This window comes from Trachypithecus francoisi, unplaced genomic scaffold, assembly GCF_009764315.1.
Source record: "Trachypithecus francoisi isolate TF-2019V2 unplaced genomic scaffold, Tfra_2.0 Lachesis_group21, whole genome shotgun sequence".
Taxonomy (NCBI): Eukaryota; Metazoa; Chordata; class Mammalia; order Primates; family Cercopithecidae; genus Trachypithecus; species Trachypithecus francoisi.
The window spans coordinates 58,071,374-58,087,985 of NW_022681467.1; the positions used below are offsets into that span (position 1 = coordinate 58,071,374).

General features: G+C 51.8%; 1 protein-coding gene across 2 annotated transcripts in view; it reads left to right on the top strand.

Moving 5' to 3' along the window:
* Nucleotides 1–16,612, top strand: part of OSBPL2 (oxysterol binding protein like 2) — a 60,899-nt gene that overhangs the window by 9,533 nt on the left and 34,754 nt on the right. Inside the window, exons 2-3 of one of the 2 annotated variants that reach the window (XM_033186988.1) lie at nt 10,444–10,608; nt 14,607–14,715. In XM_033186988.1, the coding sequence (XP_033042879.1) occupies nt 10,572–10,608; nt 14,607–14,715 (146 nt within the window). In that variant the 5' untranslated portion in view covers nt 10,444–10,571. Of the gene's footprint in view, nt 1–10,443; nt 10,609–14,570; nt 14,716–16,612 lie in introns of both variants that reach the window. The other variant, XM_033186987.1, reaches the window with a different exon arrangement.

A 16,612-nucleotide genomic window follows, 5' to 3' on the forward strand; every position in this document is an offset into this window, starting at 1 on the left:
GCCCCTCCGCCCCTGCCCCTCCTCTTCAGTGCCACACGGAGGCGCAGGTGTCTCACACCAGCTTCTCCCTGGGTGTGTTCATGTCACAGCAGGCTGTCTTGCTCTCCGTGATTTCGTGTTCCCATCCTCCAGCCTTGATCTGGGAGACCTTCTGTTCTGTAATTTCCACAGAGAGCTAATTCTGTCCGTTACGTTAAACTTGGTGAGTCTGATGCTCGTAGGTGACACTTGCTTCCCTTCCTGGTGCTCTGGCAACCTCGCAGCGTTGTGGGAGCATCTTTCCAAGCGTTTGAGTGGCCAGGTGAGGCCCTGCCAGGTCGCCGACTGCTCTGGGGGAGGAGAAGTCCTGCAGGGATGTGACAGTGGCTTTGGTTTGCTCCTTGGCCGGTCCCAGCCTGACCTAGTTCTGCTCTGCACTGTAGTTGGGCTCACGTGTTAGCCTTGACCTTGAGCGGGTGGCAGGAGCTCTTCAGTACGCGATGCCGCACCAGGAACTTTGCTTGGCCCTGGAAGCTGGTTTGATGTGCACGTCGGCTTGAGCCAGTGTCAGGGTGGCCAGGCTTACCTCTTGGCTGAGATCTTCCTGTGGGTCCTCTGGGGTCGCTTGCTCTGTGGCTGTGCTGGATGTGACCTCTTGTGGGGCAGAACCGGGCCTGTGGAACCCATTCCCTGGGGCTGCCCTGGCACCTTGGCTTATGATTGCTGCCCCCACGCCCCAGCTGCCTCCCTGCGAAGCTCAGCGGGGCCATGGGGACCGAGGGGCATAGCTCCCTGGCCGTGCCTGACCACAGTGTGATCCCCACGGGAATGAGTTTGAAAGTTTCTGACATGTGGCTTTGAACTGTCAGGAGGAGGAGCATTCTTTGAAGTGGAAGGTTGGATGGTTTCCTTAGGGTCCTTTCTTTTCTTTCTTTTCTTTTCTTTCTTTTTCTTTCTTCCTTTCTTTCCTTTCTTTCTTGAGCTAGAGTCTCACTCTGTCGCCCAGGCTGGAGTGCAGTGGCGTGATCTCGGCTCACTGCAACTTCCTCCTCCCAGGTTCAAGCTGTTCTCCTGCCTCAGCCTCCCGAGTAGCTGGGACTACAGGCACCTGCTATCACACCCGGCTAATTTTTGTATTTTTAGTAGAGACGGGGTTTCACCATATTGGCCAGGCTGTTCTCGAACTCCTGACCTTGTGATCAGTCCACCTTGGCCTCCCAAAGTGCTGGGATTACAGGTGTGAGCCACCGTGCCCGGCCCCTTAGGGTCCTTTCTAAGACAGAACCCTATCCTTGTTAATAGTGGGAACGTTTTCCCTTTCAGCAAAATGCCACATAAGGCTCTGTGCACAGTTGTTTGTTAGCTCTGCTTGCTGATGTATTTTTAAATTATTCAATAAAACTTATATTTTCTTTTTTTCTTTCTTTCTTTTTTTTTTTTTTTGAGACAGGGTCTTGCTCTGTTGCCCAAGCTGGAGTGCAGTGGCTAAATCTTGGCTCATTGCAACCTCTGCCTCCCCTGTGCAAGCGATTCTCCCGCCTCAGCCTCCTGGGTAGCTGAGATTAAAACGTGTGCCACCATGCCTGACTACTTTTTGTATTTTTTGGTAGAGACAGGGTTTCACCATGTTGGCCAGGCTGATCTCGAACTCCTGACTTCAGGTGATCTGCCCACCTTGGCCTCCCAAACTGCTGAGATTATAGGCGTGAGCCATCGTGCCCAGGCAGAACTTATATTATTTTCAATAATTTAAACTTAGAGTTGATATTTAACCTCAGAAGTGATTTTAGAATCTTCATGTGATCAGTGCACTCTCTGTGTCCAGCATATCCGGGGTGCCCTGCCTATTTCTGATGGGCAGAGTAACAACATGTAATTGAACTTTCAGCAGGTCGCCCGTGGTGGTCAACACCGGATCCCCAGTCTCATTCACCGACTTCCTGAACCTTCAGATCTGCTTTATTTATTTTTTAAGAGACAGGGTCTTGTTCTGTTGCCCTGCCTGGAGTGCAGTGGTGCAATCATAGCTCACTGCAGCCTCCAACACCTGGGGTCAAGTAGTCCTTCTGCCTTAGTCTCCCAAGTAGCTAGAACTACAGGCACGTGCCACTGTGCCCAGCTGATTTATTTTATTTTGTTTTTTGTACAGATAGTATCTCACTGTGTTGCTCAGGCTGGTCTCAAACTCCTGGGCTCAAGCCATCTGCCACCTCGGCTTCCCAAGGTGTTGGGATTATAGATGTGAGCCACCACGCAGAGCCCAGATCTGAGAAAAACGTAACGATGGGTTTGTAAGACTTGAGTCCAAGTCTTCATACCAGTGTTAGGACATTTTGAGATCCTGGTGGGATGGCGACAGCACCTTAAAGAAAGTGTGCTGGGGTCCTTTTCAAGGGACTGGTGGGTTCCCTGGGTTAGGGGAACTGAGACTCGCTGGAGCCTGCAGGGGTGGCGCCCTTGAGGCCGAGGAAGTGCCCTCTCCCCCCGCAAAAAAAAATTCTTTCTGGAGAAGGAGAAAGGGCAAGAGGCCAGCAAAGATGCTCAGCATAGACTCAGGCCCCGAGGTGTTTCTCTAGAAGTAGAAAAGGGAGAAGTTGACCAGAAAAGAGCCCATTGAAACAGACAAAACCCCAGCAAAGTTTGTTTTTGAAATACTGTCTCTGGGCCGGGCGCGGTGGCTCAAGCCTGTAATCCCAGCACTTTGGGAGGCCGAGACGGGTGGATCACAAGGTCAGGAGATCGAGACCATCCTGGCTAACATGGTGAAACCCCGTCTCTACTAAAAAATACAAAAAACTAGCCAGGCGAGGTGGCGGGCGCCTGTAGTCCCAGCTACTGGGGAGGCTGAGGCAGGAGAATGGCGTGAACCCAGGAGGTGGAGCTTGCAGTGAGCTGAGATCCGGCCACTGCATTCCAGCCTGGGCGACAGAGCGAGACTCCGTCTCAAAAAAAAAAAAAAAAAAAAAAACAAAACGAAATACTGTCTCTGGGGATTGTTTTCTGAGTACGAAGTGAGATCTGCGCGTGGAAGAACATATTCAGGAAATAAACTCTGCCTTCCTAACGCTTTGTTTGTTTTGTTTTGTTTTAGAGACAGAGTCTCGCTCTGTCGCCCAGGCTGGAGTGCAGTGGTGCGATCTCGGCTCACTGCAAGCTCCACCTCCCGGGTTCGCGGCATTCTCCTGCCTCAGCCTCCTGAGTAGCTGGGACTACAGCCACCCGCCGCCATGCCTGGCTGATTTTTTGTATTTTTAGTAGAGACGGGGTTTCACCGTGTTAGCCAGGATGATCTCGATCTCCTGACCTCGTGATCCGCCTGCCTCAGCCTCCCAAAGTGCTGGGATTACAGGCTTGAGCCACCGTGCCCAGCTCCTAAACGTTTAACTTTCTGTATATTCCTCAACTTTTATAGAGTACTCAATTATGAAGCCTAACTTTTGCTTTTTAGAATTATTTTATTTTACTTTTTAAAATTTTATTTATTTATTAATAAAATAAACAGCCTCTGTTGCCCAGGCTGGAGTTCAGTGGAGCGATCTCAGTTCACTGCAACCTCTGCCTCCCGGGTTCAAGCAATTCTCTTGCCTCAGCCTCCCAAGTAGCTGGGATTACGGGCATGGGCCACCACGTCCGGCTAATTTTGTATTTTTAGTAGCGAAGGGGTTTCTCCATGTTGATCGGGCTGGTCTGAACTCCCAACCTCAGGCAATCCGCCCGCCTCGGCCTCCCAAAGTGCTGGGATTACAGGCCTGAACCACTGCGCCTGGCCCTACCCAGGCCTCTGAGAAGTCCAGGGGTGGACAGATAGGAGGAAGGACTGAGGTCCTGGCTGGGGCAGGCACTCCTTGACCCCATGGGGCCATCTGTGCTTTCCAGCACACCCTGGTCCTCCTGTCTTTTCTCCCCGCCCCCAAGGCTCACTCTGAGCTCAGCCCCAGGGTTGCCCCCTTAGAGACTTGCCCAGGAAGAGCTCTCCTGGGAACACCTTCGTGACTGGCTTCATGAGGGCAGGACCACCACAGTTTCCACTTCAAGGCCTGGCGCCAGGTCGGCTCTCTGTGAATGTGTGTTGAATGAATGAAGGGGATCATCGTTGTCCTGCACTGATCGCCTCTATAGTTGGGTGGTTGTATGGGCTCTGGATAAGGCCTCTTCATTTTTCTGGGCCTTGGTAAATACAGAAGGAGATGCAGGGCATGGTGCCTGTTCCCGCAACTCCTTCAAGAGTGACCTGGAGGCTGTGTTGGAATTCATTGTCGCACGTGCAGATGTGGGGGTCGAGGGCACTGTGACCTCTGGGTGCTCCTTCGGTGGTTGACAGAAAAGGCCTCCCCAAGTGGGTCTTCCGTCTTGGTTGGGCCACACAGCACAAACACACAGAAACAGGCGATGTTGGTGTTTCAGTTGTCCAGCCAAGCGTGTGTCTGACGTCTTGATCCTCATTTTAAAGATTTTCCGTAAGCTGTAATTGATTTACCTTTGACATTAGGACTTTTGTTATAGGCAGGGAAGCATTTCGAAAAAGGCAAGTGGGCCAGGTACAGTGTTTTTTTTTTTTTTTTTTTTTTTTTTGAGGCAGAGTCTCGCTCTGTCGCCCAGGCTGGAGTGCAGTGGCGCGATCTCGGCTCACTGCAAGCTCCGCCTCCCGGGTTCACGCCATTCTCCTGCCTCAGCCTCCTGAGTAGCTGGGACTACAGGCGCCCGCCACCGCGCCCGGCTAATTTTTTTTGTATTTTTAGTAGAGACGGGGTTTCACCATGGTCTCGATCTCCTGACCTTGTGATCCGCCCGCCTCGGCCTCCCAAAGTGCTGGGATTACAGGCGTGAGCCACCGCGCCGGCCTTTTTTTTTTTTTTTTTTTTTGAGCTGGAGTCTCACTCTGTCGCCCGGGCTGGATTGCAGTGGCCGGATCTCAGCTCACTGCAAGCTCCGCCCTCCGGGTTTACGCCATTCTCCTGCCTCAGCCTCCCGAGTAGCTTGGGACTACAGGCGCCCGCCACCTCACCCGGCTCGTTTTTTGTATTTTTTTAGTAGAGACGAGGTTTCACCGTGTTACCCAGGATGGTCTCGATCTCCTGACCTCGTGATCCGCCCGTCTCGGCCTCCCAAAGTGCTGGGATTACAGGCTTGAGCCACCGCGTGCGGCCCAGGTACAGTGTCTTACACCTGGAGTCCAAGCACCTTGGGAGGCTGATTTGGGAGGATTGCTTGAGTCCAGGAGTTCAGCACTAGTCTGGGCGAAATAGAAAGACCCTGTCCCTACAAGCAGTTTTTTAAACAATTAGCCGGGTGTGATGGTGCGTGTCCTGTGTGCCTGTGGTCCCAGCTACTCGGGAGGCGGGGGTGGAAGGATGGCTTGGGCCCTGGAGGTCACGGCTGCAGTGAGCTGTGATTGCGCCACTGCACGCCAGCCTAGATGACAGAGCAAGACCCTGTCTCAAAAAAAAAAAAAAAAAAAGCAAGCAAAAGGGAGAATAAAATGGTTTCTAATTCTAACTTGCTTTCTATTCTGGAGGCTTTTCACATAGTGCAGAGCAGTGGATTTTTTTTTAGGGTTCTCTCAAAAAGATATTCATACTATCGTGCCTTTTTTTTTTTTTTTTTTTTTTTAAAGACAGATTTTCACTCTTGTTGCCCAGGCTGGAGTGCAGTGGTGCAGTCTCGGCTCACTGCAACCTCCTCCTCCCGGGTTCGAGCAATTCTCCTGCCTCAGCCTCCCGAGTAGCTGGGATTACAGGAATGTGCCACCACGCCTGGCTAGTTTTATATTTTTAGTAGAGACGGGGTTTCTTCATGTTAGTCAGGCTGGTCAGGTGATCCGCCTGCCTCGGCCTCCCAAAGTGCTGGGATTACAGGCGTGAGCCACCATGCCCGGCCTATCGTGACGTCTTAAAAGTGAGCAGGAATCCTTCTACCATCAGATACTCACTCTGTTCAGATTTCCACTGTCTTATAAATGTCTCCATCAAATCCTGTCTGCCTGTGTGTAGGCCTTGTTTGAATCCTGCTTCAAGCATCATTTTAACTGGTATGTCTTTTTTTTGGAGACAGGGTCTCACTCTGTCGCTCAGGCTAGAGTGCAGTGGTGTGACCATGGCTCACTGCAACCTTGATGTCCCAGGCTCAAGTGATCCTTCCACTTCAGCCTCCCATGTAGCTGGGACCGTAGGTGGGCGCACCAGCACACCCGACTAATTTTTGTATGTTTTGTGGAGATGGGGTTTTGCCATGTTGCTCAGGCTGATACCCGACCTCTGGGCTCAAGCCCGCCACCTGCCTAAGCCTCCCAAAGTGCTGAGATTACGAGCGGGAACCACTGCACCTGGCTGGTATGTCTTTTCTTTAAAGATAGCTTTTTTGAGGTATAATTGGCATATGATAAATTGCACACATGTAACATGTACGATAGGTTTTGATACGCATGTGCACCCATGGAAACATCACCATAATCAAGATGGTGAGAAGCCTTCCCTCTCCCTCTCTCTCTTGTCTTTGTAATTGATTTGTTGGAGACTCTGGGCTTGGTCGTGCGTGGGTTTTGCTGATTGCACCCCCACGTTGGCATGTAGTCGAACGTGGTGTGCCCACGCCCACGAAATAGCCACTCGGTCGAGGTCATGAGGTTTCCTTTCTCCTCCTGGGCGCCTGCTTTTTCAGTGTGGTTGATTTCCTGCGTCTCTGTGCTTCCCTAAGTTGGGAGGTGTGTTAGGCTGTTCCTGTGTTGCTATAAAGAAATACCTGAGACTGGGTAATTGATAAGGAAAAGTAGTTTAATTAGGTCACGGTTCTGCCATACGGGAAACATGGCTCTGGCATCTGCTCAGCTTCTGGGGAGGCCTCAGGGAGCTTTTACTCATGGTGGAAGGCGAAGTGGGTGCAGGCACCTCACGTGGCGCGAGGAGGAGTGAGAGAGGGTGTGGGAAGTGCCAGACGTCTTTAAACAAGCAGATCTCATGGGAACTCATCCTTGCCCAGGACCGGGAGGACGGCACCAAGCCGTGAGGGATCCACTCCCGTGACCCAAACACTCCTGTCAGGTCCACGTCCAGCACCAGGATCACATCTCAACTGGAGGTTTGGTGGTGGGAACACATCCAGACCACGTTAGTAGATAAAGCTAGAAACTGGGCAAACCTGGGCTCCGTGTTCCTGGCAAGACTGTTTCAGCAGTGACAATGTGATCTCTTCCCCGGGAGGCACCCAAAGCCGTCTCTTGGGGGTCAGTGCCTGGATACATGAATTCCCCAGTGTCATCTAATGATGATGGTCACGAACCTATGTGCCTTGTTCATCTGTTTGCTGGGATGCTTCCATGAAGTGCAATTTCCTCACCTGTTACCTGGCGACAGTGGCACAGCAGTGTGTGTAGGGAAGGCAGGATGCTGTCCCCTTATTTGCCAGTTTCAAAATAACTTGTGGACTTACTGGCATCGTCCAACATGACCAGTTAATCTCCTTTTTAGTATCTTAGGAACTCTGGACTTGAATGTATTCACTGTGTTTCAGCCTCTTCCCGTATACTGGTGCTCAGATTGTCTCCTCTTTCTTGTGGGAGCTTCCGTAGGTTCATCCTGCGTCATTCAACGAGAGCCGCTTGCATAGGCTGTGTTGTGCTGCTACAGCAATGCCACAGGCTGGGCAGTTTAGAATGAGCAGCATTGTGCAGGCTCCTCGTTCTGGAGTCTGAAAGTCCAGTTCAAGGTGCTGGTGTCTGCTGAAGGCTTTCTTGCTGTCATCCCATGGCAGAAGGTGGAAGGGCAAGAGAGGAGGGAAGAGAGGGAGGGAAGGAGAGAGAGAAGAGAGGGAAAGGGAGAGAGAAGGAGGGGGAGGCAGAGGGAGGGAGGAGAGAGCACACAAAAGGGGGCCAAACTCACCCTTTTATTTATTTTTATTTATTCTTTTTTTTTTTTTTTGAGATGGAGTTTCGCTCTTGTTGCCCAGGCTGGAGTGCAGTGGTGTGATCTCGGCTCACTGCAACCTCTGCCTCCTGGGTTCAAGCGATTCATCTGCCTCAGCCTCCCGAGTAACTGGGATTACAGGTGCTTGCCACCATGCCCGGCTAATTTTTTTGTATTTTTTTTAGTAGAGATGGGGTTTCATCGTATTGGCCAGGCTGATCTAGAACTCTTGATCTCGGGTGATCCGCTCACCTTGGCCTCCTGAAGTGCTAGGATTACAGGCGTGAGCCACCACGCACAGCTGACTCACCCTTTTATAACAGACCCTTTTATAAAACAGCATTAAGCCATTCCTGAGGGCAGAGCCCTCACAGTCCCACCACCTCTCAAAGGCCCCACTTCCTAACCTTGTCACATGGCAGTCAGATTTCAGCGTGTGTTTGCAGCGATGCACATTCCAACTCTACACCCCAGTCTTCCTGGGCAGCTTCCTTGCTACCATGGCAAGAGGAGCCCAGTCCTGGATTCAGCCACGTCTCCTCAGGGAGCCCTGGCTCCTCAGTGGCTCTGAAGAGGGAAGCACATCGCTGCAGTTGTGAGGGGGACCTGAGTAAGTGACAGCGACTTCTCCTGTCTGCAAGGGCAAGCACACCTTGGCCGTGAGCAGGGCTGTCTACGCCGGCCTTCAGGGGCTGCCTCAGGCTGGCTGGGAAGGGGGGAGGAACTGGGAGACACCGGAGAGTCTCTCAGGGGAGGTGGTGGCTGTCCTGTTGTCTGGAGAGAAGCAGCTGATGCTGTCCCGTGCGGCTATGGCAGGGCTGCAGGATGAGCCGCTTGGGGGGTCGCCGAGCACTGGGGGCCGTTCTCGCCCCTGGCACCCTCACCCTCAGAACTGTGCAAAGAGCTCTGGGCTGGTTTTTGTATTTCTGACACAAGTAAGGATGCTGATTTTGGCTTCCTTCTCTTGTCGTTCATCCAACGCTGCTTTTCCCGATGGGAGACGCTAATAGGCATGAGTTCTGTAATATTGAGCTAAGGTAGTTGTGAGAAAATGTAAGTTTACTTCAGTTTATCCTGGTAGCCCTAACTTACATAGCAGTCTCAATTCTCTAGAATTGATGTTGGTTTCAGGTAGATGTGAAATTTTCGACATAATTTTCCATTTACTTATACAGCCATTTGTTCCAGCCTCTGGTGAATGTTTGCAATGAGTTTCAGCAAAACTTCCTGAGCTGTGTTTGAACCTCAGATGCCGAACACCTCACTGAAGCTAACTGCTCTCTCCGACTGCCCCCATGACTTTTTTTTTTTTTTTTTTGAGATGGAATCTCGCTCTGTTGCCCAGGCTGGAGTGCAGTGGCGTGATCTTGGCTCACTGCAAGCTCCGCCTCCTGGGTTCAAGCGATTCTTCTGCCTCAGCCTCCCGAGTAGCTGGGATTACAGGTGCCTGCCACCATGCCTGGCTGATTTTTGTATTTATAGTAGAGACGAGGTTTCACCATGTTGTCCAGGCTGGTCTCTGAACCCTTGGCCTCAAGTGATCCGTCTGCTTTGGCCTCCCAAAATGCTGGGATTACAGGCATGAGCCACCACACCCTGCCTGCTCCCATGACTTTTCCCAAATTAATGTTTTATTGTTTTCTTACATAACTGTAGATAATGCTTTTAATATTATTTTAATTTTATTTATTTTAATTATTTATTTGTTTATTTCGAGGCAAAGTCTCACTTTGTCACCCAGGCTGGAGTGCAGTGGCACAGTCTCAGCTCACTGCAATCTCCACCTCCTGAGTTCAAGAGAGTCACCTGCCTCACACTCCCAAGTAGCTGGGACTACAGGCGTACGCCGCCATGCCTGGATAATTTTTATATTTTTAGTAGAGACAGGGTTTCACCATGTTGGCCAGGCTGGTCCCAAGCTCCTGGCTTCAAGTGATCTGCCCACCTAGGCCTCCCAGAGTGCTGGGAGTACAGGCGTGAGCCACCGTGCCTGGCTGATAATGCTTTTTTTTTCTTTTTTTTTTTTTTTGAGACGGAGTCTTGCTCTGTCGCCCAGGCTGGAGTGCAGTGGCCGGATCTCAGCTCACTATAAGCTCCGCCTCCCGGGTTCCCGCTATTCTCCTGCCTCAGCCTCCCGAGTAGCTGGGACTACAGGCGCCCGCCACGTCGCCCGGCTAGTTTTTTTTTGTATTTTTTAGTAGAGACGGGGTTTCACCGTGTTAGCCAGGATGGTCTCGATCTCCGGACCTCGTGATCCGCCCGTCTCGGCCTCCCAAAGTGCTGCGATTACAGGCTGAGCCACCGCGCCCGGCCCGATAATGCTTTTTAGAAACAACTCTTCTTATAGGGGTGACTTACTGGTCTTTTATTCGTTGATTGATCTTATGTTATAAATGCTTCCTTTCATTTACTTTTTGAAATCATGTTTGTGATGTGATCATTTATTTTACTAATTTGCTTGCATGTAATTTAGATTGAGTTTAGGATGGTGAATGGGTATTTTTAAAATGTTTTTAAACCACGAAACTTCTGGAAGCTAAGTATGCCCAAATTTTGTTGCCTTTAGATCTTCAGTGTCTGTTGGATTTTTCCAAGAGAAAGTTCGTGGAATTCCTTACACTGTAGATGTGGATCAGTTACGATGATTCAGTAGAAGAGCACATGTCAGGGGCAGTGGAGGCTGGCTGCTGAAGGATGAACGGAGAGGAAGAATTCTTTGATGCCGTCACAGGTGAGTTGAAAGAGAACCAACTAGGGACGTACTGGAAGGGTGAGCGTCCCTGGGTTCAGATGTTGGGCCTGGCATTTGGGGTTTAAGATGCTCAGTAAAGCAGTGCGTGGAGCATTCAGGATCCCAAACGCGGACTCTTCAACAAAATCTAACGTCCATCCCAGAGGTGGACAAAGCCTTGCCTTCGGCTGACAGGGTTTACAGGGTTTAAGTCTTCCCAAGAGTGTCCTGGGGTGCAGATCGTTTCACTGGTTTCCTGAGATGGCCGTCTTTTCCCTTATTCCTGCATCACGATGAGAACGTTCTGGACATGCCGGCCTTGTCTTGCCCGGCACTGCTTGACGCTCCCGTCAGACAGCAGACCCCTGGCTCGCTGGCCACACTGACAGCCGCAGAGCACAGTTATTGTTCTCTTTCGCACGATGGTTTAAAGTTGCGGCCTGCAGCCTGTGGTCTGAATGAAATCCTGTGGCTTGATTGAAAAGAATGTGTTTTGGCGTCCAGTCACTCTCATGGGCATGTGACGGGCCGGCTAGAGGGAAGGGCGGGCAGGGCTGGCAGCTTGGCCTCCCAGAGCCGCCCCTTCTCCTGGCACAGGGAAGAGCCTGAAACCCTTTGAGCTCGTGTCTGTCAGGTTCTCACGTTCATTCTCCACTCTTCTGTGCCTCAGAGTCGGCATCTGGAATTCCGTTTGTTTTTTCTGGAAAGGACCATTGCTGGCGGGCAGGTGCATCAGGAGATTCTCTTGGGTGTTCCCTTGTCCTTCGGTGTCAGGATCAGAAAGGAGTGGCTTTGGAAATGCGGCCACAGGCCGGGAATTAGTGACCATCTTTAGAAGCACTTCTGCAGTTACTGCCGCGCAAGGATCTGTCAGGGTCTCTGTGGCCATGCCCCGGGGACACGTCGATGGCTCCGTTGGCATCTCCGGTCTGTGGCCCTGCTGGAGTGGGTGTGTCAGGAGGGTCTCCGTGGCCATGCCCCGAGGACACGTGGATGGCTCTGGTGGCACCTCCGGTCTGGGGCCCTGCTGGAGCGGGCTGAGTGTTCCGAGGCGGTGCTGCTCCCATACCTGCGCTGGCAGCCCAAGATGGTTGACTTACTCTTATCCAAAACCCCAGGAGAAGGGGATGCTGCACTCCTTACCAGCTTCAAAGTCTCAATTTCTAAGTCATTTTCCATGATTTCGTAGCCGGATTATCTGCAGCGTGTTTTCCTCAGATGCACTCTCAGAGGAGGGTCTGTGGAGCTTGCACCTCATCCGTGGTCGTTCTGTGTTCTCTGCTGAACCCCACACCGTGGAGGGGTTGTCAGGCACTCACATCCTCAGGTTGCCGTTGAGTGGGACGCCACGTCTGTCACTGAGAGCGCAGCTTTGAGGTCCCTCCTCTCCTGGGAGTCTCATAGGATGTCCTTTTTGTCTGGGGTCTTGGTGTGAGTGATACTTTCCCAAACACCTCTGGACTGTTTTTTTTTTTGAGCCAGAGTCTCGCTCTGTCGCCCAGGCTGGAGTACAGTGGCATGATCTCAGCTCACTGCAACCTCCTCCTCACGAGTTCAAGCAGTTCTCCTGCCTCAGCCTCCCGAGTAGCTGGGATTGCAGGCGCCCACCACCACGCCCAGCTAATTTTTGTATTTTTAGTAGAGACAGAGTTTCACCACGTTGACCAGGCTGGTCTTGAACTCCTGACCTCAGGTGATCCGCCCACCTTGGCCTCCCAAAGTGCTAGGATTACAGGCATTAGCCACTGTTCCCGGTCACCTCTGAGCTTTTTGAGTCAGTTTGCTGTGACTTCCCAGAGGCCCCAGCAGTGTGTGATATGGTGCTCGGATGGACTCCACTGTTCTAGGAGCCACAGGGTGTACGGGGCTGTGGGGCGCTGCTCCTGCACGGCAGGGCCTCTCCATATGTCCCCAAGCGTGAGATGGAAGGGACAGATATCTAGGTGACAAGAATTTCTCCCCTCAATTCTTGGGCTTCAAAATAAATAATGGAAGGAAAAAACCACTTCATCTCTTTTTTTTTTTTTTTTTTTTTTTTGAGACGGAGACTCGCTCTGTCGCCCAGGCTGGAGTGCAGTGGCCGGATCTCAGCTCGCTGCAAGCTCCGCCTCCCGGGTTCACACCATTGTCCTGCCTCAGCCTCCGGAGTAGCTGGGACTACAGGCGCCCGCCACCTCGCCCGGCTAGTTTTTTTTTGTATTTTTTTAGTAGAGACGGGGTTTCACCATTTTAGCCAGGATGGTCTCGATCTCCTGACCTCGTGATCCGCCCGTCTCGGCCTCCCAAAGTGCTGGGATTACAGGTTTGAGCCACCGCGCCCGGCCCATCTCTTAATGCAATGAAATACCTGTGTTAGAGGCAGACTCTTGACTCCTTCACCGCCTATAATATCCATCTGACTTTGTAACTCTGATTTCAAAAGTATGTAAACTAAGCAGTTATTAAATGAATGGTCTCATTAGGCATTTAATTTGTCTTAAGAATCGGTGCCATTCAAAGGAAAGGTTTGGAGGACATGAACAGTGTGTATGGGATTAAGGGCTATGAACGCAGAGGGGCTAAGAAAAGCGGGGCTTCCGAGGGAGCCGACGATAGGAGACCTCAGCTTCCTCCTTTGCTCGTCTGTATTCTCTGTTTTTCTACAATAAATGCATGCGGTGTCTTAGAATGTTATTAGGCCATCCGTGTCGTGTTGGCTGAGTCAGAGGCTGCAGTGGCTGCCAGGGATGTGCTGCTTTATTCTTCTGGACAGGGGCAGGTCCCGCCCCCCGGAATTCCCTTAAGTAGAGAATGTTTTCAAGATAACTTCAGAGTGAGGAGTTAGAGATGTTGCTTTTGGGACAGAGCACAAAACATGAGAGGTGGCAGGCTATTTCAGAAACCGTGGGCCATTTCAGGATTCCTTTTTAACCCATTCTCTCAAAATCACGATGTCATCCACCCCAGCACTGCCTTTATGGATGAACTCTGCCGTGTGGAGGGATAGGATGCAGCAGCTTTGCTTTGTTCTCGTGGAGCCTGTAGCAGGCTTGTCTGCATGTGGGGTCCCACCGCAGTTGTCTGCCTGACCCTCCTGGGCCTGTGCCCCTTACGTGGAGCCCTCAGCCCCTGGAAGCATTGGGTGGTCGCCGGCTCCTGCAGGCCCAGAGTCCCCACGGAATTGACTCATCGCGGGGCCCCAGCCCCCACTCCACTCGGCTCTGGTGCAGAACTTGGCCCTTCCAGCGACTCAGACTGACAGGAGTTGAAGGGAGACGTATGTTCCTGTTCCCTAGTCGCCCATTCTGTCCTGGGGAAGGACCCACCCCGCCAGGGCAGCGGCCGGCCATTCTTCTCCGGGACTTTTGCTCCAGGAGCGCGTGCATGGCTGGATCTCACTCAGATTCTAAAGAGCTCCTTCTGCAGAGTCCCCCTTCATCCAGAGTCTACTCCGAGTCCAGCCACATGTGTGGCGCTTCCGTGACTGTTCCCTAGCTGGGTACAGGTTAGTGGTGCCTTTGCATGCCACGGTGCTCTCCCTTGAGACATTGTCAGCAGGCGTGTTTCAGACCAAGGTACAGAGCTTGGTCACAAGCCCTGAGCCACCATGGGCACGTTGCGGCCTTGGGGAGGGTTTGAATCCGATAGAAGTGGCCCACCCAGAGCATGCAAGTCACAGATAAAAATGATGAAGGGTTCCTGTGGGAGATGAAACTCGTGGCCTGGAACTGGACTTCAAGTCATAAGTGCGGGAGGAGCCTGGGCTCGCTGGGAGTGGCCTTTAGGAGGGAAGCTCCCTGGTGTGCTCCTGCTCTCTCTGCACCCTGTCTACTTCTGGGGAACCAGAGTTAATGCTTCCAAATGTGTCCATTCAAACAACTTAGAGCTTTAGTCATCTGCTTGAAGAGTCAGAATTCTTGGAGGTAGGCTTTTAAAAAATCTTCCAGGTCCAGCGAAAATTACCATTTTCTTGTCTCGCACAGGCTTTGATTCTGATAACTCTTCTGGGGAGTTTTCAGAGGCACATCAGAAAGTCACGGGAATGATTGACTTGGACACCAGCAAAAATAATAGGATTGGGAAAATTGGGGAGAGGCCCTCTCAAGAGAATGGAATTCAGAAACACAGGTATGTTCTCTCACATCTATTGTTTCTACAATGTGTCTGTAATCACCCCAAAAATACTCTTCAGGGTACCCTCAGCCCTCACGAGCATTGAGCTGGAGCAGCACCCCCACGGCTGCCTGGCCTTCCTGTCCGGACAGCCTTCTGTGTCCGGCCAGCAAGGGTTCTGAGAGACTCCATGCCTCTCTCGGCTCCTGGAATCAGCAGATGGCAATTTTATGAGTAGTGCCTTTCCCCATCTAAGAAATGCCACAAACAGTGCATGGCGTTTTGATCATCAGACCCCTTGCTGATTTCCTACAGATCCTCCTGTTCTTCCATGGGCAGCCAAGTTCCTCCTCTGTCTCATCGGAGTTCTATTGCGGTGTGTTCAGCTCTGACCCCTACAGGACGAGAAGGGTTTCATTTGCTTGATGTAGCAAGACCCCATTCCCTTTCCTCCTCCACCACGTTCGTTTTCATGTAGGTAGAGTCCGATGACAGTGGCCATCATGAGAAGTCTTCAGTCCTTGCCTGGGCGTGGTGGCTCATGCCTGTAATCCCAGCACTTTGGGAGGCTGAGACAGGTGGATCACTTGAGCCCAGGAGTTGACCAGCCTGGGCAACATGGCAAGACCCCACCACTACAAAAAAATTAAAATAATTAGCTGGGCATGGTGGTGCACGCCTGTGGTCCCAGCTACTTGGGAGGCTGAGTCAGGAGGATCCCTTGAGCCCAGGAGTTTGAGGCTATGGTGAGTTGTGATGGCGCCACTGCACTCTAGTGTGGGCAACAGAGCAAGACCCTGTCTCAAAAAAAAACAAAACAAAACAGGAAGAAGTCTTCAGTCTTTGTTGATAGAAGCACGAGCCGGGCGCGGTGGCTCATGCCTGTAATCCCAACCATTTGGGAGGCCGAGGCGGCCGGATCATGAGGTCAGGAGATCGAGACCATCCTGGCTAACATAGAGAAACCCTGTCTCTACTAAAATACAAAAAATTAGCCAGGCGTAGTTGTGCACATCTGTAGTCCTGGCTACTCGGGAGGCTGAGGCAGGGGAATCACTTGAACCCGGGAGGCGGAGGTTGCAGTGAGCTGAGATCACGCCACTGCACTCCAGCCTAGGTGACAGAGCGAGACTCCATCTCAAAAAAAAAAAAAAAAAAACACGAAGGCAGGACAAGTGTCAGGTGGGGCAGGCAGTGGCCCTGGAGCTGGTGGCATTGCGTTGCGGGCTCCAGCCACAGCTGCTGATGTGTGTGTCAGCTCCAGGGAGCTGTTCCAGTCTGGCCTCAGGCTCTCCTTCGAGCTACAGGCCCACACCCCTGCTTGGTGGGTCCACTCGGGCGCCCACGTGTGCATCTCACCTGTTGTTTGTTCGTTCTCTCACCCCACAGATGTGGGAGCCCCCATCCCTGCTCCTTCTGCATCCCTGTTTTCTAGCCCTGACTCTGTGGCCATTTTCAATGCTGTTGGGTCCTTCAGTTCTTCTTTCTCCTCTGCCACATGCCTGTCTACCCAGCCACCCGTTTTCAGAGTGACCTCTGCATCCCTGCCTTTTATTCCAGCTGTTGTGCAGAGGCATTTGTGTATATATGTATTTATTGTTTTTGAGACGGAGTCTCACTCTGTCAACCAGGCTGGAGCAGCTCCAGTGGTGCGACCTCGGCTCACTACAACCTCTGCCTCCCAGATTCAGGTGATTCTCTTGCCTCAGCCTCTCAGGTTGCTGGGATTACAGGCATCCGCCACCATGCCTGGCTAATTTTTGTATTTTTAGTAGAGACAGCGTTTTGCCATGTTGGCCAGGCTGGTCTCGAGCTCCTCCAGTGATCCACCTGCCTTGGCCTCCCAAAGTGTTGTGATTACAGGTGGGAGCCACCATGCCCAGCCCAGAGGCATTTTTCAAAAGACAGATCT